The sequence below is a fragment of the Coturnix japonica genome, chromosome 8 (genome assembly GCF_054131305.1).
Source record: "Coturnix japonica strain WE chromosome 8, WE-NBRP24, whole genome shotgun sequence".
NCBI lineage: Eukaryota > Metazoa > Chordata > Aves > Galliformes > Phasianidae > Coturnix > Coturnix japonica.
In genome coordinates this window covers 13,123,894-13,144,394 of record NC_140670.1, presented here as the reverse complement: position 1 = coordinate 13,144,394, position 20,501 = coordinate 13,123,894, and the positions used below count along the sequence as shown (strand labels likewise).

The window sequence follows — 20,501 nt, the reverse complement described above, 5'->3', positions numbered from 1 at the left end:
CAGCTAATGTGCCTCTGCCTACAATTACAACATTGCTGACACCATTAACCACTGAAACAACATCACTTTGTGAAATCCTTGTTGTCTCATTAAAATGCAAAGGGTCAGGTAATTTACCACATTGTGTGTCGTCTTTCCTAGAGGGTAATTAGCAAGCATTACCCAGTATGAACTCCTACTGAGAACTAGTGAAACAATGTGAAATATAAAAGAAGATTTAAAAATACATATATGTTTGATGGGAATCTGCAAGATTATTAATTATAACCTTAACATATCTTTGTAGTTAAGAGGCCTTAAAATACAGACTTTTTATATGTTGAATATCATAAGACTTTGTGGTTAGCTGTTTTAGAAACTAATCTTTAAATTTTCAGAAATTTCAGAAATCTATGCAATCTAGATCTTGCTTAACTAGATCTAGATGTACCTCCTTCTGCAATTAACATTTAAGAAACAATGAGACACAGCAGCAAGACACCTTAAAGTTTCTTAGAAGACTTAAAAAGCACATCTTGTTTCGAAAAGACTTTTTGCAGCTGAACATAGAGATTGGAGCAGTACATTCAAATGTCCAAGTTCCCTTTCCTCCTGTTAATTGAAGTCCTATACTATCATTTAAAACAACCTTGATGACATTCACTATTGGCTTATATCTCGTCAGGGAGCTGAATGATCTCTTATTCTTTAAATGGAAGTTTGGGAACATAAAACACATTCCAATAAAAGTGAACAGAAAATTATGAATTCATTAAACTACTTTGGTATCTTGTGCTATATATAATATTTATATTCCAACTACTGTAAAATATGCTTTAATATCTTTAGGCAACTATAAGGACTTAAATATTTATAAAATGGCTAAAGATAAAGTATAGCTCTCTTATTCCTACATACAGATGATGTAAGGCATGCAATCAAAGACAATAACACTTTCAACCCATTTGTCATCTTAAAGGAGCCTTTCAACTTCAGATCCCTTGTGTGCAATCTACATAAGAGTTGTTGCCTACATAGGCAACTCCAAAGGAGTTTGCTCCTTAAAAACTACCAAGAGTGCTATACTTCACATAAAACAGGGTTTTCTGAAAATGGAGACAAAACTATAAATTTCCAGACAAAACAGCTCCAAGTGGGGCTTCAAAATACTGCTGTATTTATCTCTGGGACATCTGGGAACAGGAAGCATTTTAATTTAATATTTCATAACATAGAGGCAATTGCTTCCTTGCCTAGTGTATAATTAATGCTCATAAAAAAAAAGCAGTTTTTTTATTCCTCAGCATCAGAAATGCACAAAATAGTGCACCTTCATAATAAGGGGTTTGCTTTCAAGATGTTGAACAGCAAATAATAATAAAATAGAGTCACCATGGATTTATAACAGTCATGGGATGGTTAAATATATTTATAGTATAAGTGTGAAATAACATGCTTGATGTACTGTGTTATCTACCTCTTTCTGCCTAGTTTTATCTTTCTCTGGCTGAAGCAGAAGGTGTCCCAAAAGCAGAGGAGAAAGAAGCAATTGTGAAAATTTGATGGTATTTGGGCTAGGACATAGCACTATTTCTCAAATATGGGGAAGCTGCATAAAAAGTGTCTCTCTAGCCATTCCCTAACACATAAGCAACAGAATCAAAAATCTTTCTTAGCAGTTTTTCATTCTTCCTGGGAGAACTTTGAGAGAAAGAGGAAAATGTTCTCCATGTATTTATGCTTCATCAGCTAATGTTAGGATCCAGCTACAAGGAGAATACAAGAAATGTAAATGGTGGTAGGTGGGAACTATTCTCTCCAGAGTTTCTTGTGAAGAGTGGAAAGCTGGTAGTGTCCTCTTTGAAAGAAGGGAATGACTCCTAACACAGATATCTTTGACAGCCATGAAATGAAGTTAAAAGAACAGTCTCTCTCTCACTCGGTCTCTTTATTTTATTTCTGTCCAAATCTTGCAAAGACTTAGACATAATCTAACTTTACACAGGTGGATAGTTTCATTGAAGTCAGAGAGATTTATTAACTGGTATAACATTAAGGACATAAGTTTTTGAACTAGAAAAGCATCAGATTGTAAACCTGCCAAGGCAAAGGCTGTATTTTATTCTTGTATATATCAAGACTATGACAACAAGCTCTTAATCCCATTTAGAGTACCAGTATGCTACAATAAAATAAAAAAAAAGCTATCAGCTGATCCATCTGACTCAGCAGGATAGAAAGTTGCATGCATGTGGAGAAAAGGCAATGCTAAGTTACCTTCTTATTATAGTGACCTAATCTTCAAATATGTTTTTTGTTTGTTTGTTTTATGTTATGCTGTTTGTTATCGTGCAGGGAAATCAAGAAACCCTTATCTAGTTTTTCAATTATTAACTTCACTACTTGGGATGATCAGTCTTGGTTTCGAAAAATAACAATGAAACAAAACTACAACAAACACTCCAAAATTCAGTTGGTTAAACAATAGCCACCAATCAAATAAAATATTAATAAAAAACTAGATTGTTATTTTTGTCTATCTACTCAGAAGAATACTTACAACAGCTGATACTAGCAATAGCACGTGGTACATTCAGGAACACAAAACATAAAAATATGCTTATAAGGCATAATCTCTGCGCTGAACTATCAATCCTGATGAATCAATAATCCAGATGTATTTGAAAGTAAGGCACTTTATTGCTTTATGAAATATAACAAATTAAACACGAGAAGCAGTGCTGGAGTTGCCACAGAATGCTGAATTCCCCAACAGCACAAAAATAACTGCATTTATGATCAAGTTATGCATTTTGAATTCTACACTGAAAAACTAATGACTGGAAAGTCAGACAAAAAAAAATAATCAAATCCACATTCACACACACACACACACACACAAACAAAAAAACCAACAACAACAAAAAACAAGAACAAAAAAAAAAAAACCAAAAAAACCACAACTCCACTGGAGAAATAAACAACTCAGAATTTTAATGAAGTTTGAACGTATAAAAAATATCTTTAAAAATTATCAATTATCACTGAAACTGACAAAGAACCTTTGCTTTTCAGACAGCAAAGGTTCTTTGTCAGTTTCAGTGATAATTTGTTTCCCATCTCAAGTTCTGATAATACTATTGTTCATTCCTTTTGCTAACATTTCAGAGATAAAACAATCAAGAATAATTAATTGAGGAGAAAGAAATTGCTACCTGCAAACACAATATAGAACATAGACCTGAAATTTGCTTTAATAAGAATTTTCTTGCAGCAGATTGGTAGATGAAGTCCACCAAGAGTTGTAATAACAGAAGAAGTAATCTAAACGAATAATCTAAAAAGTAGATGGGAACAGTCAGTAAGTGTTACTCAAAGAAGAAAGGATGGAAAAAGGATGGAAAGGTCAACAGAATGGGGGAAGAATTGCTGGGGCTCCCCTAACATACTGCCAAGGCAGAGTCCATCCCAGACTCCTTCTTCCCAGGTGCTTTGGAGGAATGGAGCACAAATGCTTACCATGGATCTAATATTCTTTGATCCTTTCTACAAAATACATCTATATAAAATAATCTCATTTTCTAGTTGAAGGCACAGAATTAGAATCAGGAGAGATCAAGCAATAAGAAATCTGGAGTATCTGAGATTGGCAGTTCTTTCTGCCAGCAAAAATGTAACTTTTTATAAACCTTTCTAGGAAGACTACTAATAACAACTTCTGAAAGATAAAAATTGGACTCCTCTTATCACAAATAAAAGACCTGACTGAGTTTATGAATCATTCTGTGAAGATATAGCCAGAGATCCAGCTTCACAGAATTTTATATTTCAGAAGCTGAGATGTCCTAAGGAAAATGACAAGGTTTGCTGCAGATTCAGCGAGATCCATTTTGTCCTTGTTCTTGGAATCTACGTCTCCCAGCTCATTTGTCAGACATCAGATTCTGCATCCCTAACATTTAGTGAGTCTAAAAAGTAGCTCAGTCAGATTTGAAACCTTCAAAAGCCCTTAAAATAGTTTCAGCATAAGAGATTTCAACAATGCAAGCCCAATTTGAAGGAGTTCCTTCTCTTTCTGAGTAGAATAACACAGTACACTTTACATAAGGGAGTCTAATAAATCCTTCCACAACAATGAGTAGGTTTTTCCTCCTAAAACATGTTGCTTCTGTGTAATGACCAGCTAGACAGTTGATGATGAGCATAGATCTGACAACTTAAGTAGTTTAGTCTCATCTGCTCTAGGTACTCCAGGGTCTGTAATAATTCTGGTCTAGAATTTATTTTGTTTTCTGTGCCTCAGAACTGTCAGGACAAGTAAGCTACTTCTTCCCCTTTTCTTCAGGAGGTCAAGGCAGTGTACTGCCAATGGTTATGAGGTAATACTAACAGAATTAGCTAGTACTCAAGCCAGACAGACTAGAGAACAAAGGTGTTGTCAGAATACTTACAGATCTGGACAATTGAGGCAACTCAGCCCAAAAGCTAAGTAATATTTTAATGGTATGAAGAGACACCAACTCTTTGTTTCTGTGTGATAACTCCTGTGTGCTTACTAAGTTCACTTTGGACAACTAATGAGAAAATCCTTTGTTGATATGAGATTAATTCAGTATACTTTCTTTTATCAGTTAATTTAGCTTGGTTATGTGTTCAAAAAAAAAAATACTGGGAACCAAAAGCCTTATTTTTACATATTTTTGCTTATCAAGCAAATTTGACATCACAAGTTCACATCTTTGCTCCTTCTACAAACTCCTTTATCACCAATTTCATTTGGGTTCAGGTGTTGGTGTGCTGCTAACTGGGTGACTTTGATGGATAGAGAAGGTTTGCTAGTTCTGAATGTTTATGCAACTAGCGTGGAAGTGACTTTGGTGTTAAGGGAGGTGAAGAGGGTGATTTGCATCCTGCTTTTAATGGCACACCTTTTGTATTGGTATCATCCGTTACTGAAATGAAATAGTGATAGGTAAAAATTTGAATGATCACCATTCATTCAATAACCTATAGATTAAATTACCGTCACTTTTTTCCTTTTTCAGATAATTATATATGTTATATATAATTATATTCCTATGAGATTCCAATACTTAGCGTCTAGAGCATTATATCGACGTTCACATATATGAACAGTATATGTTCACATATACTGTTTTGTTTTTTCCTAGCACACTCTCAAAGGTCAATTAATGTTCTTTCATAAACCCAGATTTTCTACTGTCAGAGATCCTGTGATAGAAAATAGACGTCACATAAAAGAGCAGCACAGAACACTTTCAAGGGGTGGTAGTGGTGAGGAAAGTCATTCAAAATGATGCATTCAGAACTAGATAACCTTAGCGTGGCAATACTTAAGTTTGCATAAGCTAACATGAACTGAAACATTTTCCCAGGATAAGTCCCATCCAAAAAAACAAGCTGGTAGTGAATTTCTGAGATTATTGAGGTTATGAGATCAAGAATATTAAATCCCATATACATCCCAGTAAAAGAAATAATCTGAATGGCTGTGTTCCATTTTTCCAATGAATTTCTAATAATGACAACAATTCATCATAATAGGAATAAGTCAGACTGTTCTTTTAATTTTTTCATGAGTAGAATTCCAAAGCACTTGGGGTTGCCTTGCTTGTGGGCCCTTAAGTTGAAACTTCAAACAAGCATGAAATGGAAAAAAAGACCCTTTTCCCCCTCTTTAAATCAGCTTGTTATCCAGAGAACTATCTAAACTGGTTTTGAAAAATTCAAACTTTTAGTTTTCCAGTGCAATTCCAATATGAAATTCCAACACACTCCTCCACCTTTTTTTTTTTTTTCCCCCCTGATTCTGATGAAGTCTTCTGTATTCAAGTTCTTTCCATGTATACAAAATTAAATCTTTGTGTCTGATATTTGATCCATAATTTCTAATTCCTGATTAGAGTGTGAAGAACAACTACCAAACACAGGCTTAGTTTTCAAACTCCGTGAGGGAAAACTATCTCGAAGTCATGATCACAGGTAAACCACAGACCAAATCATTACCTCCTCTATACTTACAGTTAAAGCAGATCCAGAGAGAATATTTGCAGAATATTTACTGTACCACTTACTACATTTATTAAAGGTAGGACTTCAGTTGCATAAGCTGCAAGATCCTTTAGGGATTGAAAGATGATTATTTTTACACTGATGGTCTTTGCCAGGATGCTTATGAGTGCTTTGCACAGGCACAGTTGGTGTAAAACAGCCTTTGGCTACCAATGAATCAGTCCCACCCTCTCAGCAAAGACTAAAGGATTTTGTTCAGTCTCTAAATGGGATGAGTACATGTCAAAGCATGGGAAGACATCAGCTTTGAATTAATTCAAAGTGGCTTTTTGAGCAAGAAGGCACTAAGTAAAAAGACATTTAATCTTAAATTATTCTTGTTCTTTTTGTTTTACATTTTGGCTTATGTTACTGAGCTTTTTTTCCTCTTTGGATTCAATGTGCTTCACATAAAAATGAAATCTTGTTAGACAGAGGCTGCAGGTATTCTAAATTTCATATAAATTGGTTTTGGCTACATAAAAGCAACTGCCCTGATGAAAAAACCACAGAGCAGGGCATAGTGAATAAGCAATGATTTTTTAAGTTTTTTTTTTTTTTTTTTAACAAAACTTAAAAAGAATAAGAAACACACAAAAACAAGAAACAGTTCAATGTTCATTCATTTTTACTCTGCAGGATGTGCCTTGTGATGTAGCAGAGAAACTACGAGACTGGCCCTTTAAAAGCCATCATACCAATCAGCAGGTTTAACTGTCAAGCAAGCTGATGTAGGGCTCTTTGAATTACTGAGTGAGGGATATTCTTCCTGCCAGGTCCTGTCCCCTGTAGGCACTGCAGAGAAGTATTATAGGGCAGTTCTTACCTTGGGAATTAGCCTGCAAGACCCCAATGCTGTCATCAAACTGCATAGATTTGATGTTGAGTGACGCCAAGATGCATTCCTTGTCCTGCAGCGAAGCATCATCAATATTATTCTGATTGGCTGACAGGATAACGCACATGTCGCAGAGGTTGATGTTGACAGCCCTTAAATCAGCCCGACTTAATGGCGTACCCTTCGGCACAGAGAAAAAAAGATTGGGAGATTGGGGGGAGGGGGGGGGGGAAGGAGGTTGCAGGAGAGGAAAAAAAAAAGAAAAGAAAAACAAATTAAAGATTGAGAAGGAGCTTTGGGAAATTATTTAACAAGTATCTTTTTTATGCTCTGACATTAAGCTGGTCTAACTATGTGCCAGGGAATAGGAGATGTGTGCTAATCTAAAGGGTAGTTGGTGCTGATGGCAGCATTTTAGGTTCAGTCTCAATACTCAGTCAAGCTATTACTAACAAACAAGAAAGAGGAATAATGCCAGCATTCTGCATCTCATCGGTGACTTGAAATTGTCTTGATTTAAGTTGCTATCATGTGGCAATCTCTGGCTCTCTGAATATAACAAGAGGCGTGTTTTAAATGTTCTTTTATCTACTACCAAGTCACAGTGTTTAAACAGAAAAGTACTGTGTCCTACACATCTGAAATGCAATCAAGATAAAGCTGCTGTTTGCAACCTAAAGCAATACACAAAAAAAGATCTTAATCCTTTTCAATGCTTGTTTTTGGTACTTCTGGAAGGAAAACACATTGATTTCAAGGCTGCGTAATCAAAATGTTTGCAACAGAAACAACGCTAACAATGAATATAACTAATGCCCCATTCTCTCTAACCACAGTTCTCAAGTAGAGATGGCAATATTTAAAATTAAACATTGTGGTAGGCCATGGTTATCACGACTGAGACATGAAACTTAACCAATTATGGTTTGTTTCTTTTAATGATAAAAGTTGCCTTCACATCCAACAGTCTGTATATCTCTAGTTACAAAATATTCAGTTTCGCAAGGGCTGCAAGATCCAGGAAAAACAACATAATTTCCTATGGAAAAGAGATTCTGATGTGCCACATCATAGTTTGGCACCCAAAGAGCGTAATGATAATGAGATTAAGCTGTCCCAAACACCTTGTGGAAAATAGCATATATTGAATGGATAAGGTTTCACTATAAAGCACTCAGAAGTTAAGATATGATTATTTCTGCCTCCTTAATTCTGCTCTTTGTGTCTGTATTATGCACCAAGAGAAGGAGGATTCCTATGGGGAAAAATAATAGGAAATTATGTAATTAAAGACTTACTCTTAATGATTTTATGCAAAGGGACAGAACTAAGTCTGCCTGAGGATATTTAAAACTGGCATTTGCTTACTTTTTAAGGAGTTTAGTCAGCAGCTTAAACATATCTTTAAGTATAAACTTTGTATGAAATATCCAAGGTTTTTGCTTGTTGCAAAGCAGAACAAGTGTTTCTATATTGAGTTGTAACCACATCACCATCAGAGATTAGCAGCAAGCTAACATTGTGAACAAAAGCATGGAAAATAAGGTAATGGATTTGAGTGGCCTCCATTAAATACATGACTTCTACCAGTATGATCTCAGTAACTTTTGTAGACATCTAACAGAATAATGCTGATAATTTTAACTTAATGTCATCATTTAGAACAAGATAGGCTTGGATAAATAAATAAGTAGATAGATATATAGATAAACAAATAAATGCCTGAAAGTCTGTGTGGTCTTTAGCATCCTTCATTACTGTATAAGTAAATAACTCCTTTACATATTCACAGAATCACAGAATGACTCGGGTTGGAAGGGACCTCAAGGATCATGTAGTTCCAACCCCCCTGCCTAGCAGGGCCACCAAACATACACATTTACTAGATCAGGTTGCCCAGGGCCCCGTCCAACCTGGCCTTGAACATCTCCAAGGACAGGGCATCCACAACCTCACTGGGCAGCCTGTTCCAGGGCCTAACCACTCTCCTAGTGGTCTCTTCTGTATTTTTGAATGTGCATTAATCAATCATTTAATCTGCTTAACCTGAAATTTGTCCAAAAGCCTCTAAAACTGGGCACAAACTGACTGGAAAAAGTAAAGGTAGTATTCATTAATGCTTCTTCAGAATTTTGAATAAAAACATAAACACATAATACATTAATGTATCATACTAGGTAGTTTGGAAGTAGCAGCTAAATTCCATTCTGCTCCAACAGTATTATTAATTTAATTCTGATTATTCTTAATCCTTCACATTGACTGGAATTAAAAAGGATTGACAGGAAGAGGAGGATATTAACAGACTAAGTCTGATATTGATGCCATTTCTGTGACAGAGGAGAATCTTGTAACAACACCTGTTGGGTCAATTTCCAGAAGAAAAAAAAAAAAAAAAAAAAAACAGAAAAAAAAACAAACCAAACCAAACCAAAACAAAACCAGACAATGGCTAACAATAAAACTATATTTATAGTAACAAAGCCTGAATTTATAAGAAAGTGAAGCTTGTCTTTCCATTCTACTGCTGTTTTCCTGATTATGTAGTTCAGATTACATCCATCATTTATATATATTCAATTGTTGAAATGTAGTTATTAGGAACTGGTAAATTCATAATTTTTTTTTACTCTGAGAAAAACATCCTAACTCACTTTATAAAGTATTTCACTTGTATTTATGCCTTAGGATTTCCCTCCTGACTGGATCTCTGTTGGACGTTCATAGTTATGAACATACCAGATCACTAGTATGGAGGTCTTCACTGTTTTGTAGTGTAGCTCAGGTTTCTACATTTTGTGTAGACAAGAGAATGATACTAATATAGAGGAGAGAAGAAATGGGACCTCTGAATTCTGGCATCAGTGGCCACTAAGATCAATAAGGAACCTTTCCTTGATTTCAAAAAGCTCAGGATGTTTTAGAATGGGTATTGTAGGAATTGAAATGCTATATTTCGTATAAATAAAGCCAAATTTCAGTATTAAAAAAAAATAAATACAGACACATTATGTAGATAGTATAAAGTAACAATATTTTTTAAAGGTTTTGTGAATATAAATACAACTATAATTTCATAAATAAATGTTATTTCATGAGGGAAATCACATCAGAACAGACTACATGCAGTGCACTGCAGCGAATGTCTGATATATAACACAGCCAATATGTTTGATAGTAGCTGCAATTCATTCAATGAGGATGATGAGGCACTGAACACTGCAGCAAATATCTTCTAATAAGGTCTCACAGGGCTCTGTTTTCATAGATACAGTAAAGGGAAAAGTTAAGTCCTCAGGCCTAAAAGTAGACAACAGTTAAAAAAAAAAAAAAAAAAAAAAAAAAAAAGAAGCCTATGATCAAAGTCAGTATGAATCTGTCCAGTTGGTGTTCTAAATCACAAAATATCAATAATATGTCTTTGGACTTACAGGCAAGATTGAAACCTTGGGGAAGTTATGCAGTGTCTCCCATTCCCTTCTCAGGTATTCAAGTGAACCCACAAACACAATGTGCTTGAGTTCATGGTAGTGAAAGTTGCTGGCTCGTAGTGGCATCACTAAATTTCTTAATCCAATTAAAGCAGATTTAACATCCCCAAATATGCAAACGACTACATGCCCACTTAAAACTGTCATCGCTGCTTCACTTCGAGTCTAAAAAATAAAACAAAATGAGAAGGGAGAAATGAAACAAAGAGAAGCTTAAATCATATATTGAGATTCAAATAATGATAAACAACTATCAACATTGTTTATGCACAAAGAAGCATTCTGATAATAGTTGTTCTTTTTCATACTTGTTTATCCTTCATTAAATATGCTCAGCAGAAGAAAATTCCATTCCTGGTGACAAATCCTTCAGCATTCAGAAAGACATACCAGACCAAATTCTTATCCTTTATACATTGCTGCACACGTGAATTAAGACTTGGTATAACAACAGAAGCACTATGTATTTAGTTAAGAATAAAATATGACCTACAGCGCATTTATCTGTTAGAGTGATTCTAGGAAATATATGCAACATCTTGCCCTAGCTTACAAATCACTAGGGCTTGTTTCATGATCAGTTTGAAAATGAAAGCATGAGTGTCCAATGGTCTTATGTCTTATGTTTTAGGACAAGCTGCTTCTACCACGAGAAGCAACTGAAGAACCCTCTGCATGGCTTTGCTTTATAGTGAATGCCCACTGTATTTCACAGAGCTCCACTTAGTAAGAAACATCTCATGTGCAAGATCATATCATCAATAGTAACTTCTCAAGCCAATCAGGCTTTTGGAGTTGCTGGACAGAAAAGGAAAAAAACAAAACAAAACAAACACAATAAAATAAATACCAACTCATGGAGGATATCTAAATGATGCTCAGAATTACCTTCTCATCTCAGAGACAAAAAAAAAAAATTACATTTTTGCACCAGTCTCATCAGTAGCAGTATTAGCTGAGTATGCAATTCAAAAACCATGGTGATTAAATAAAGTAATTATGAAACCATGATTTTTATATCTGGAGCCATTCGTAATATTACTGCACTCCATCAATTAACTGCAGATCCACTCACATCATATATCATACTGTAAAGAAGTTTTGGCAATGACTAAGACTATGGGGAGCTGCAGTTTTCTCCCCTCACTTATCCATGGTGTAAGTCATGTTTCTGAATTGCAGAAGCATGACAACATGTAATACAAACTGGAATACAAAGCAGAATTGTTGATTACATAACAATTAGTAATTTTCTAATTTGTTTCAAAAAAAAAAACTAAAAGCAAACAAACAAAAAAAAAGAACACAAGCTTTCATTTTCTCTTGGGCAATTAAGACTGCTTATTTTTACCATAACAGTGGTCTTGGCTCTTTAAACAAATGAACACAGAAGTGAATTCTGGAGTTGAGCATGTAAGTCATCCCATGTAACTACACATGGGTCTGAACTACCGAGATTTTAGAAACCAGACAAGTCTTTAAAAACACTTTGTACAAGGAGGTACTCTATAATCATTAATCTGTACATAGTTATGTATAGTTTGTCTGGGAAAAAAAAAAAAAAAAAGAGTTTTTACTACCCAATAATGCTGGAAACTTGTAAAGTCAACACATATTGGGGAGAAAAAAAAAAGAAGAAAAAAAAAAAAGAATTGCTTTCTGATTAAGGTATCATCAAACATCAATTAGAAGACCACCTCAGAAATCTTCAAATTATGGTATTGTTTGAATGTGTGCAATCTCTAAGGATAACATTAAATTTGCATAGATTATAATGTAGGCATAATTGTAGACTGTGAGTTTGAGAAGGTGTAGGGAAGCATTTTGTTTACACTGTCATCAGCAGTGATGATGCACAGAACAGAAAGAGCCTGGTCAGACTCTCGGATTCACAAGCTAGTGGGGAGAAAAACTGACATGGTATCATCAAGAGATAAGAAGCAATGCAGTCCATAATGACATTTTCAGATAAATACTCTTCAGAGTGGGACAGCATGTAAAGGTCATTTTGAGTCATCTGCTAAAACATGTTCAGAACATGAAGGCAGATTTCTACTACTGTCTATTACAAAACACTGTGCAGCAGATCTGCATCTCCTTGCCTGCTGAATACATATAAATGCAGACTAATTAAAACTGTTCAGCTAAGCTCTGTCCCACAGCTCAGGCTCTGAACTTCAGAATCAACTTGCTTGATGTCTAAACACTGATACTGCAATTCCAAACTATGTCATGGTTATTACAGAAACCCCTGAGGAGAAGGGGAAACAAGCTTTTTACCCCTGATTGTTACAATAAACCAGGGCTGTCACCATCACTGGATGCACCATGCCACAGTACAGGAAAATCTAAGAGAACAGGCTGAGGAAAAGCTTTATAAAGTGCGACAAACTGAAGATCCAACAGGGAGTTCATTTCAAATATCATCAGTTTTGTGAATGAGATCTGGAGTTAGTTACTTGTTACTCTTAGGTATGAGTACATGAACACAAGTGGCACAAACCTTCACTGAGCAAGATAGATCGTGATAGGCCTTCTAATTATTTTTAATGACTTGAGTCAGTTTGATGGCTTCCACAGTTAAACAAACAAAACAAACATAAACTAGGCTCACTGAAACATGCCATGAAAGCAGATTAGTGATACTACTTACTCTGGCCTATTTGGGTTTTTTGACACATTGGAAATTGAGAGAAAAAATTTAAGAGAGCAAAATTCATATAAATAAATTAAAGACAATGCAAAACAATGCCTGTCAGTATTAGAATTTTTACTACCTTGTTTAAAGAGATAAATGGGATATGTAAACATTTAAATATTTCCAACATGAATTCTTTAAAGATTTAAACTCAATATGCAAATTTCAGCTTACAAAACAAACAAACAAACAAACCAACAAAAACAGTGTACTTTGGACCACGTTTTATTATTACATTTGGCATACAGGTTTATATAACAATAATTCCCTAATGAAAACAGTTAGCTTCAATTTCATAATTTCATTGTGTTTCTGATTTCAATATGATAGCACAGTTTATCACTCAATTAATTAAATATCAGTTTTATCAATCCAAATAATCTCTTCTCAAGCACAGCTTATCATCAATACCTACCAAAATGACCTTTTCAATATCCTTGGCTGGACACCAATGAAACATTCCTGTAGAGTCATATTTTTTCACATTGGCATCCATATTGTCAATCTGTTCATTGCCAGGAATTAACAAGGGGTCATGCCTGGGGAAAAACAAGTTAAGGACAACATAAATGGAAAATATTATGAATTATGGATGGGAGGATATCCCAGGAGCTATGTACAGAGGGGAAAAAAAGTAAGAAATGAAATGAATTTAGACTTTAACGTGTTTCCTATGTAGGCACCTTAAAACAAAAGCTAAAAGCAAAAATGGTTAAGGTTCAAATTCGAAGTGCAGTATGAAATATTTTTATATGCTTTCTACACCAATAACCATTAGATTTTAAGCAGGGCTTTCTGACACCATCATGTCCATGAAAGTTTTTTTTCCAGTCCCACCTCTCAAAAATAAATATCAGACTTGCTATTAGCATCTGCAATGAAGTAGAAGGGATGGGAACACAGCCCCATGCTGACTGACTGGCATAAGTATGGAAAGCCAATTACTTGCTTTTACCACATACAACTTCTGACGCGATGCTCTTCACAGTAAAAGCTTTAACAGGCTGCACTTTAAATATTTTAGCAATTTGCCCAATCATATTTTGCTTTCCCAAACTGAAGCCCTTTAAAGATTCAGCAGTATGTCATTTTATAGCAAACTGACTAACAAATGCCCACATCTGGAATACATGATTTTAATACCAAACAACAATGTCAATTTTTCTCTGACAATTGTATCTGTGATAACCTCCTAAGTATTGTGAGTTTTTTCGTTTGGTTTGGTTTCCAAAAGATTTGAAAGCAAAAGGCTTTTCAAAGAAAAATAAAATTGGCATTTTAATAAACTTGATTTCCAGAAATACAGCTACACTTAAGCACAGATGCATAAAAGACAGAGTCCATTATTTATATCCTAAGAACCAGATATTAGTCTAAGAAGCAAGTGACACCAGATTATAGTGAAGATTCCTCCATGATATCACTATACAGTAGCTTGGAGTAGTTGGAACAAGTGGGACAGCTGGAAAAAAGAATCACAATGTTTCCAAAGCTTCTTTACACTCAATTAACAGAAAGTGAATGTCAAAAGAGACTTGAGACTTCACTATCAACCCATTGGCAGCAGGAGAATCTCTAGGAGACCACATGGAGTCTCAGACCATACTCCAGGTTTAGTAATGAAAAGCTTTTCAAACGTATGCTCCTTGCTCTGCAGGAGACAGTGTGACTTTTTCATACATAAGTTGTACCAAAAGATTTTGTTTGCTTATTTTTAACTTCCAGAAAAATATCTAGAGTACATACTTTTACCCACAAGTGTATGAATTGGCTGAGAGCTGACTGTGATGCTGTTCACAGTGCATTCCTTGCTTATCATATCTGCATGCATTACAGTAAAGCCTACAAATGAGGTTAAAGTGGAAGGCTGTTCTGACGTTCAGACATTTAATAGAACTCTGATCTGGCCATTTTACATATAGATGCTGTATAATCAACAAACATACAGAGAGGCATAGTTAGGCTCATATCTACAGATCACACATAAAATATCATGGTGGAAAGGGATAATCAATTATAAATGAAAACACTCCTGCATCCTGAGCTCATGGAATAACTCTAAAAGGAACAATCTCTAGTGGCAGTCAGCCCTTAAATGGGGTCTAGGAGAGGTGGATACAGGCCCTACCCCTTCCAGTCACCCAGGTGAACTCAGTGTTTGCCTCAGGTGATCAATCAGAGGTTCAGGCCATGACTCAACAATTCCCATATAGATGTGTGTGTGTTTATACATATATACAAAATCATAGAATAGCTCAGGTTGGAAAAGACCTTAAGATCGTAGAGTCCAACCACAACCAAACCATACCACTCTAACAACCCTCCTCTAAATCATGTCCCTGAATATATATATATATTTTTTTATAAATATATATAAAATTGAGTGTTTTCTATGTCTGCCTCTGTTTCCAAATAAGAACCTTGGTCAAAAAGTGGAGAAAGCATCAGGAGCATCAGCTGTGAAATGTTGTTTTTTTTTTCCCCCCACACTTACATAAGACAGTTCTCTATAAGCCTTTCCTAGAGCAGTACTGAAATAAAAGCAGACTTCACTAATCAAATATTCCAAATTTTCCTTTTCTCCTTCCCTTCATCAGTGAAACTACATTAAACCAATCTAAAAAATACCACATTCTAATTTCCTAATCAGTGTGCCCTGTCTGCTCTGAGAATAAACAGATCAGCTGAAGCTTTAACAGAAATGAGTACTTAATAATACTCTAATCTTTTCACAGAAAGGATACAAATTGAAAGGTGATAACAGGTATCTGACATCAAATGATGTTCTGCTGTCTTGAGGTCTTAAACCAGTTTTAGTGTCTGGGTGCTCTAAGTCTACTGTAGTTCTCTGTTGGATAAAGGCTTTCCATACTATTAAGAAAATATTCAAAATAATTTGTGCCAAAAATAAATTAGAATTTTACCTGGATATTTTGTTTTCTTGTTACATTAAGGTTTAGTGCTATAGGAGGGGTAAAGGGTATGAATAATCATATGTAAGCTTCTATTGATGTTTTAGGCAATAATTTTTTTTTTTTTTTTCTTACATATGAACTCATTTGCAAGATAGTAAACTATCTGGATCCTCTACTTTCACTTCTTGGGAAACAGCAAGTGGCTTCCCTTAAAAGCAGCAAGCAGGAAGGGACATGCAACAAGTATACAAATAGATTCTATTGTACTACCTTTTTTTTGTAAGGGAATGAAATATTGCCTGAGAAGGACACTGTGTTAAGACTAGCAACACTCTATGTTTCAGGATCTATTTTTTTTGGTATACAATTGTACTTATTAAATTTGAATCACCTGAGCTACGTTAATATTTTCATGTCTTTAGTCAATAATTTTCTAGCCTCAGTAAAGCAGTCACTGGAGATGTCATCAGAGGTTGAAAATTGTTTGTTACTAATGTTAAACTTTTTCCTCAGATGACAGAAAATATTAAAAACAAAAATGATATCTGAACTTGCTTGTCTATTTTTGTAACTACTGCTCTTTTTATTAATTGCTACATTAATAGCTTATTACTACTATGGATAAAAATACACTGTCTTAAATCTTATGATGAAAACCTGTTTTGCAAACACTCAAAATTAATTAAGACAGACACACAAAGGCCAGTGCTGTCAAATCTGCCTGAGGGGTTTGGACACCTTCTTCCTATTAAAATCCATGTTGCACAAAATATTACAGTTGTTGTTGTTACAGCCAAATTAGGGGATGAGTGTTTCTAGAGCCTTTCTATCTGCCTCACCCTTGAAGATGGCCCTGTCAAACTCTGCTTGAGTTGCATTGGCTGGTTATTCTGGAAGAACTGTATTAGCATGCAGCCATGCTGCAGTCGTGTTCTACAGAACTATTAAGATATCTTGATGGCCTGAAAAAAAAGCTTGAAAATTTTACACAATGTTTGTTTTGACTTGATGCTGGTTTTCATGGCTTGCAATTGGCTTGTAAAGCATCTGGTCATTCCAGCTAAGAAAATATAAGCATGTGGGAAAAGAGAAACGAAGTTGAATTTCTCACATTCATAATCTCAGTTTAAATACAGTTTTTCTGGTTCTCATGGGGGATACTACATACACATGACTTAAAACAGAGAGCAAAATACAATCTTTTCAATTTTTGAAAAACATTTTACACCACTTCTGATAAATTAAACTTGAAAAAGACAAGCAAAAGCCATGTTACACTAACAACCCCCAAAAGCATGACTGGAGGACAACAGTGGACCCATAAATCCCATATCTGGGAAACTACGAGCAAGCCAACATTACATTTTAAGAAATACTGCTTTCCTTGCATTATAACTAGTGCAAACTTATCTACTTTCAGTTTTTGAGTCTGGATCTTCTGAGTAATAACAGGAGAAGGATAGAATTGGGAAGACTGACAATTGTAAGCATATCCTTTGTCACCTTGTCTTAACCCTGAAGCTATCACTTACGTGCAATTGTGCATGAGAGCAATATACACTCACAGATCTCCAGTGGAATTCTGTATTTTGGGAGCTAGGAACTAGAATACCACAGGAGCAGTACAGATCCTGATGTTTTTTGAAAACTTGTAGTCTTTTCACATCATTAAAAACGTGATTTAACTCTTTTGTTCTACCCCTATATAAGATCAATGGCAAAAACATCCACAAGAGCAACACAACCTCTCTTTTTCATGTTCTTGTAGAAGTCTGCAATTTTACCCTTCTCATGCAGATAAACCTTGCCTGGTTTTTGCATGCAAAAAGACAGTAAGCAGTCTACTACTAGAGATTCACGGTTGAAACTCACCTTACATATGGGCCATGGACTTTTGAGTTTTTCTAACTGATTTTGTGTGTGAATGTGTGTGTTTGTGAGCATAAGCACACATATATTTAATTTTAAAAGCAAGGGCATGGTTTGCTGAAGACAAGATTGAAGGCACACCAGAGAATGTCTCATGCCTTTGAAATTTCTCCTACAACTATCCTAACAAATTGTGGCAATTAACATGCTGTTAGTGTTAGATGTATGCAGCCAGTGCAGGTGCTAATAATTGAAAAAGCATTTAGAGCTTTTACACCCTGGCTGAATATTTCATGATGTGCTGCATGTTTCACTATTTACTCAGTGGGCCTCTGTCACTTCAATCTTCTCTGACTGCTTTGACTGGTGCTATAAAGCTCAACCAAGATAGAGTGACGGCTTGTCACAGGCAAACTTCACCGACTCCTGCAGCTCACTGGGACTAGCTGTGAAGGTTGTCACGACATTCTGATGGAATTCAGCAAATGTTTTGTGACTAATACACCCAACATTTGTCGGCTACCATTAGCTGTTACCCGTGACCCTCTGCAGTCTGTGTGAAAGGCATTAGCTTGTAATGAGAATTTGCTGTCCACGTGTATCATACTAATGACACTACTACTGATCTTTACTTTCACAGGTTAATCAGCAATGAAGTTTGTAAGGATTCAGTGCACAGATGCAAGGTGCTTTACAAAAGAAAACTGCACGCAACTAGAGAAAGAAAACCTGAGGTTTTACTATGCATTTGTTGTCATATACAGAATCTGTACTAATACTGGCTTCAACATTACTCCACCTTACTCCCTCCCTAGATCTGCAAAGAAGAATGTATCTAATACAGGGATTGTACCCAGTGCCAGCTAATGGGCTAGAACAATCCTCCTTCCTCCCCATTTCTCCTTCTCTCCACTCAAATACCAAAAAAGTGGTTTTTTTGTATTTTTTTTGTTCTTTTTCTTTTTTGTCCTCAAAAGAATTACTGATGAGTTCATTTTAATTTATCGAGACTACCAAGCATGCTGATATACGGTTGCTTACTGAAAGAATTTTGGTAATTAAAATATCTTCATACCTCAGGACTGAGATGCTGAGATTATGCTTCTGAAGTATGAGTCTCTTTATGTAAGAAAGTAACAAAATAGTTAATTTTCAGACTTTTATCTAACAAAATTCAACGAGGAGGAGAAAAGTCAAACAGACAATGCAATCTCTGTTTTTAAAATTTCCCCTTTATATCTGCTCAAGCAGCAGAAGTAGCAGTTGTTAAGTGTTAGGAGAAAGAACCTGAAAAACTAATTTTTCCTTTGTAATATAGAAACGCACAGTTAAGTGGCATTATAAAACATAAGAGTGTTTTCTTTTACTTAAATGAAGTGTACTCTATACCTTACGATAAAAACCACCTCTGTTACAAACCAGCATTAAAAAAATTCATTATTTTCTTTAAGCCTTGTATCAAGCTGAAGAGCTTTTTCTTTCCTTTGCTCTGATCTGAGTGGGTCTCCTTTAACTCTGAACTTTATAAAAGATCCCATTGATTTTTCTGCTGGAAAATTCTGCTTTTCTTGATGCTACCATCTCATCTCTAAAACATTTGTAGATTTCACATTTCAGTCTCAGAGTGTTCTTATTCTAGTAGTTTACAATGCATCTACTAATGGTAGCAACAGAGGGTTAACCTATACTACTCTCTACCATTCAAAACTTTTATTCTATAAACTTGTTAAAGCAGGTCTAAGACAACAGAGTGAATGCTGAACTATTCCTGATGTTTGTATTGGTAGAAGTGAACTCATGAGAGAGCCAAGAGGTGAGCTGTGCTATTAAATGCCTGCTTTGTCACTGTTTAATTATCATTTCATGTTATTATTGCTTAAAGTTAGCCTTAGTAATACTTTAATAAAGGATATAAATTTAGAGCACAGTATGAAAATTTCCAAGGGTGGAGGTCATAGATAGAAACAGTTATTATGGCTAATCAATGAGTTTTACCTCTTCAAACCTTACTTGGTTTAGGGCAGACTCAGAAAATGGTCAAATCAAACTCATTTTAACAGTTTTTGTTTGAGAAATGTTCTCCCTCTATATCTCTTATCACTTTTTTGCTTCCTATGGAAAGCTAACTTTTTCAGCAAGTGTGAGCAGCACTACAGTGGCAGGAACTGAGTGGTACCAGCAGAAATGTGTGTATATGTGCTAATATATGGCACTGGGTAGGTAGATGAGGAGATGAATGTGCACAGTCATTATTCACATGCTTAGAATACTACAGTCAACTTCAGGAAAACAGACAGAAGGTTTTATCTTCTTATTTACCTTTGGACAAATAATCTCATTAGATTTCCATAAATGTATGCCAAAATCTTACTTTTTCTGTGTTACTTAGCTGGACTCTGAACCAGTTTCATGGTTTGGTTGGGAATTATTTTGGATCAGGAAAATCCTCAGGCTTACAAAATTCTCCTTGGCATCACACTGAAAACCCAGTGTCCTCTGATGCCTGGTTCTTATGTGATCAGGGACACTAATGATAATGACCCTTTGCTGAGTATGCTACTTGTCTAGAGGCCTATGTCAACTACAGCACTATGTTCAGAGTGGACAGGGACAAACTATTTGTTTGCTCTTCAGGCCCC

General features: G+C 35.4%; 1 protein-coding gene and 1 long non-coding RNA gene across 50 annotated transcripts in view; one reads left to right on the top strand and one right to left on the bottom strand.

Moving 5' to 3' along the window:
* Positions 1 to 20,501, bottom strand: part of KCNMA1 (potassium calcium-activated channel subfamily M alpha 1) — a 409,269-nt gene that overhangs the window by 34,135 nt on the left and 354,633 nt on the right. For all 49 annotated transcript variants that reach the window (XM_085554236.1, XM_085554238.1, XM_085554216.1 and 46 more), the window contains 3 exons: positions 13,494 to 13,617; positions 10,321 to 10,545; positions 6,878 to 7,070 (listed from right to left, as the gene is read on the bottom strand). In XM_085554236.1, the coding sequence (XP_085410362.1) occupies positions 6,878 to 7,070; positions 10,321 to 10,545; positions 13,494 to 13,617 (542 nt within the window). The remainder of the gene's footprint in view (positions 1 to 6,877; positions 7,071 to 10,320; positions 10,546 to 13,493; positions 13,618 to 20,501) is intronic.
* LOC146759951 (uncharacterized) overlaps positions 1 to 20,501 on the top strand; it is a 135,595-nt gene that overhangs the window by 106,853 nt on the left and 8,241 nt on the right. The gene's annotated exons all lie outside the window — the stretch shown is intronic.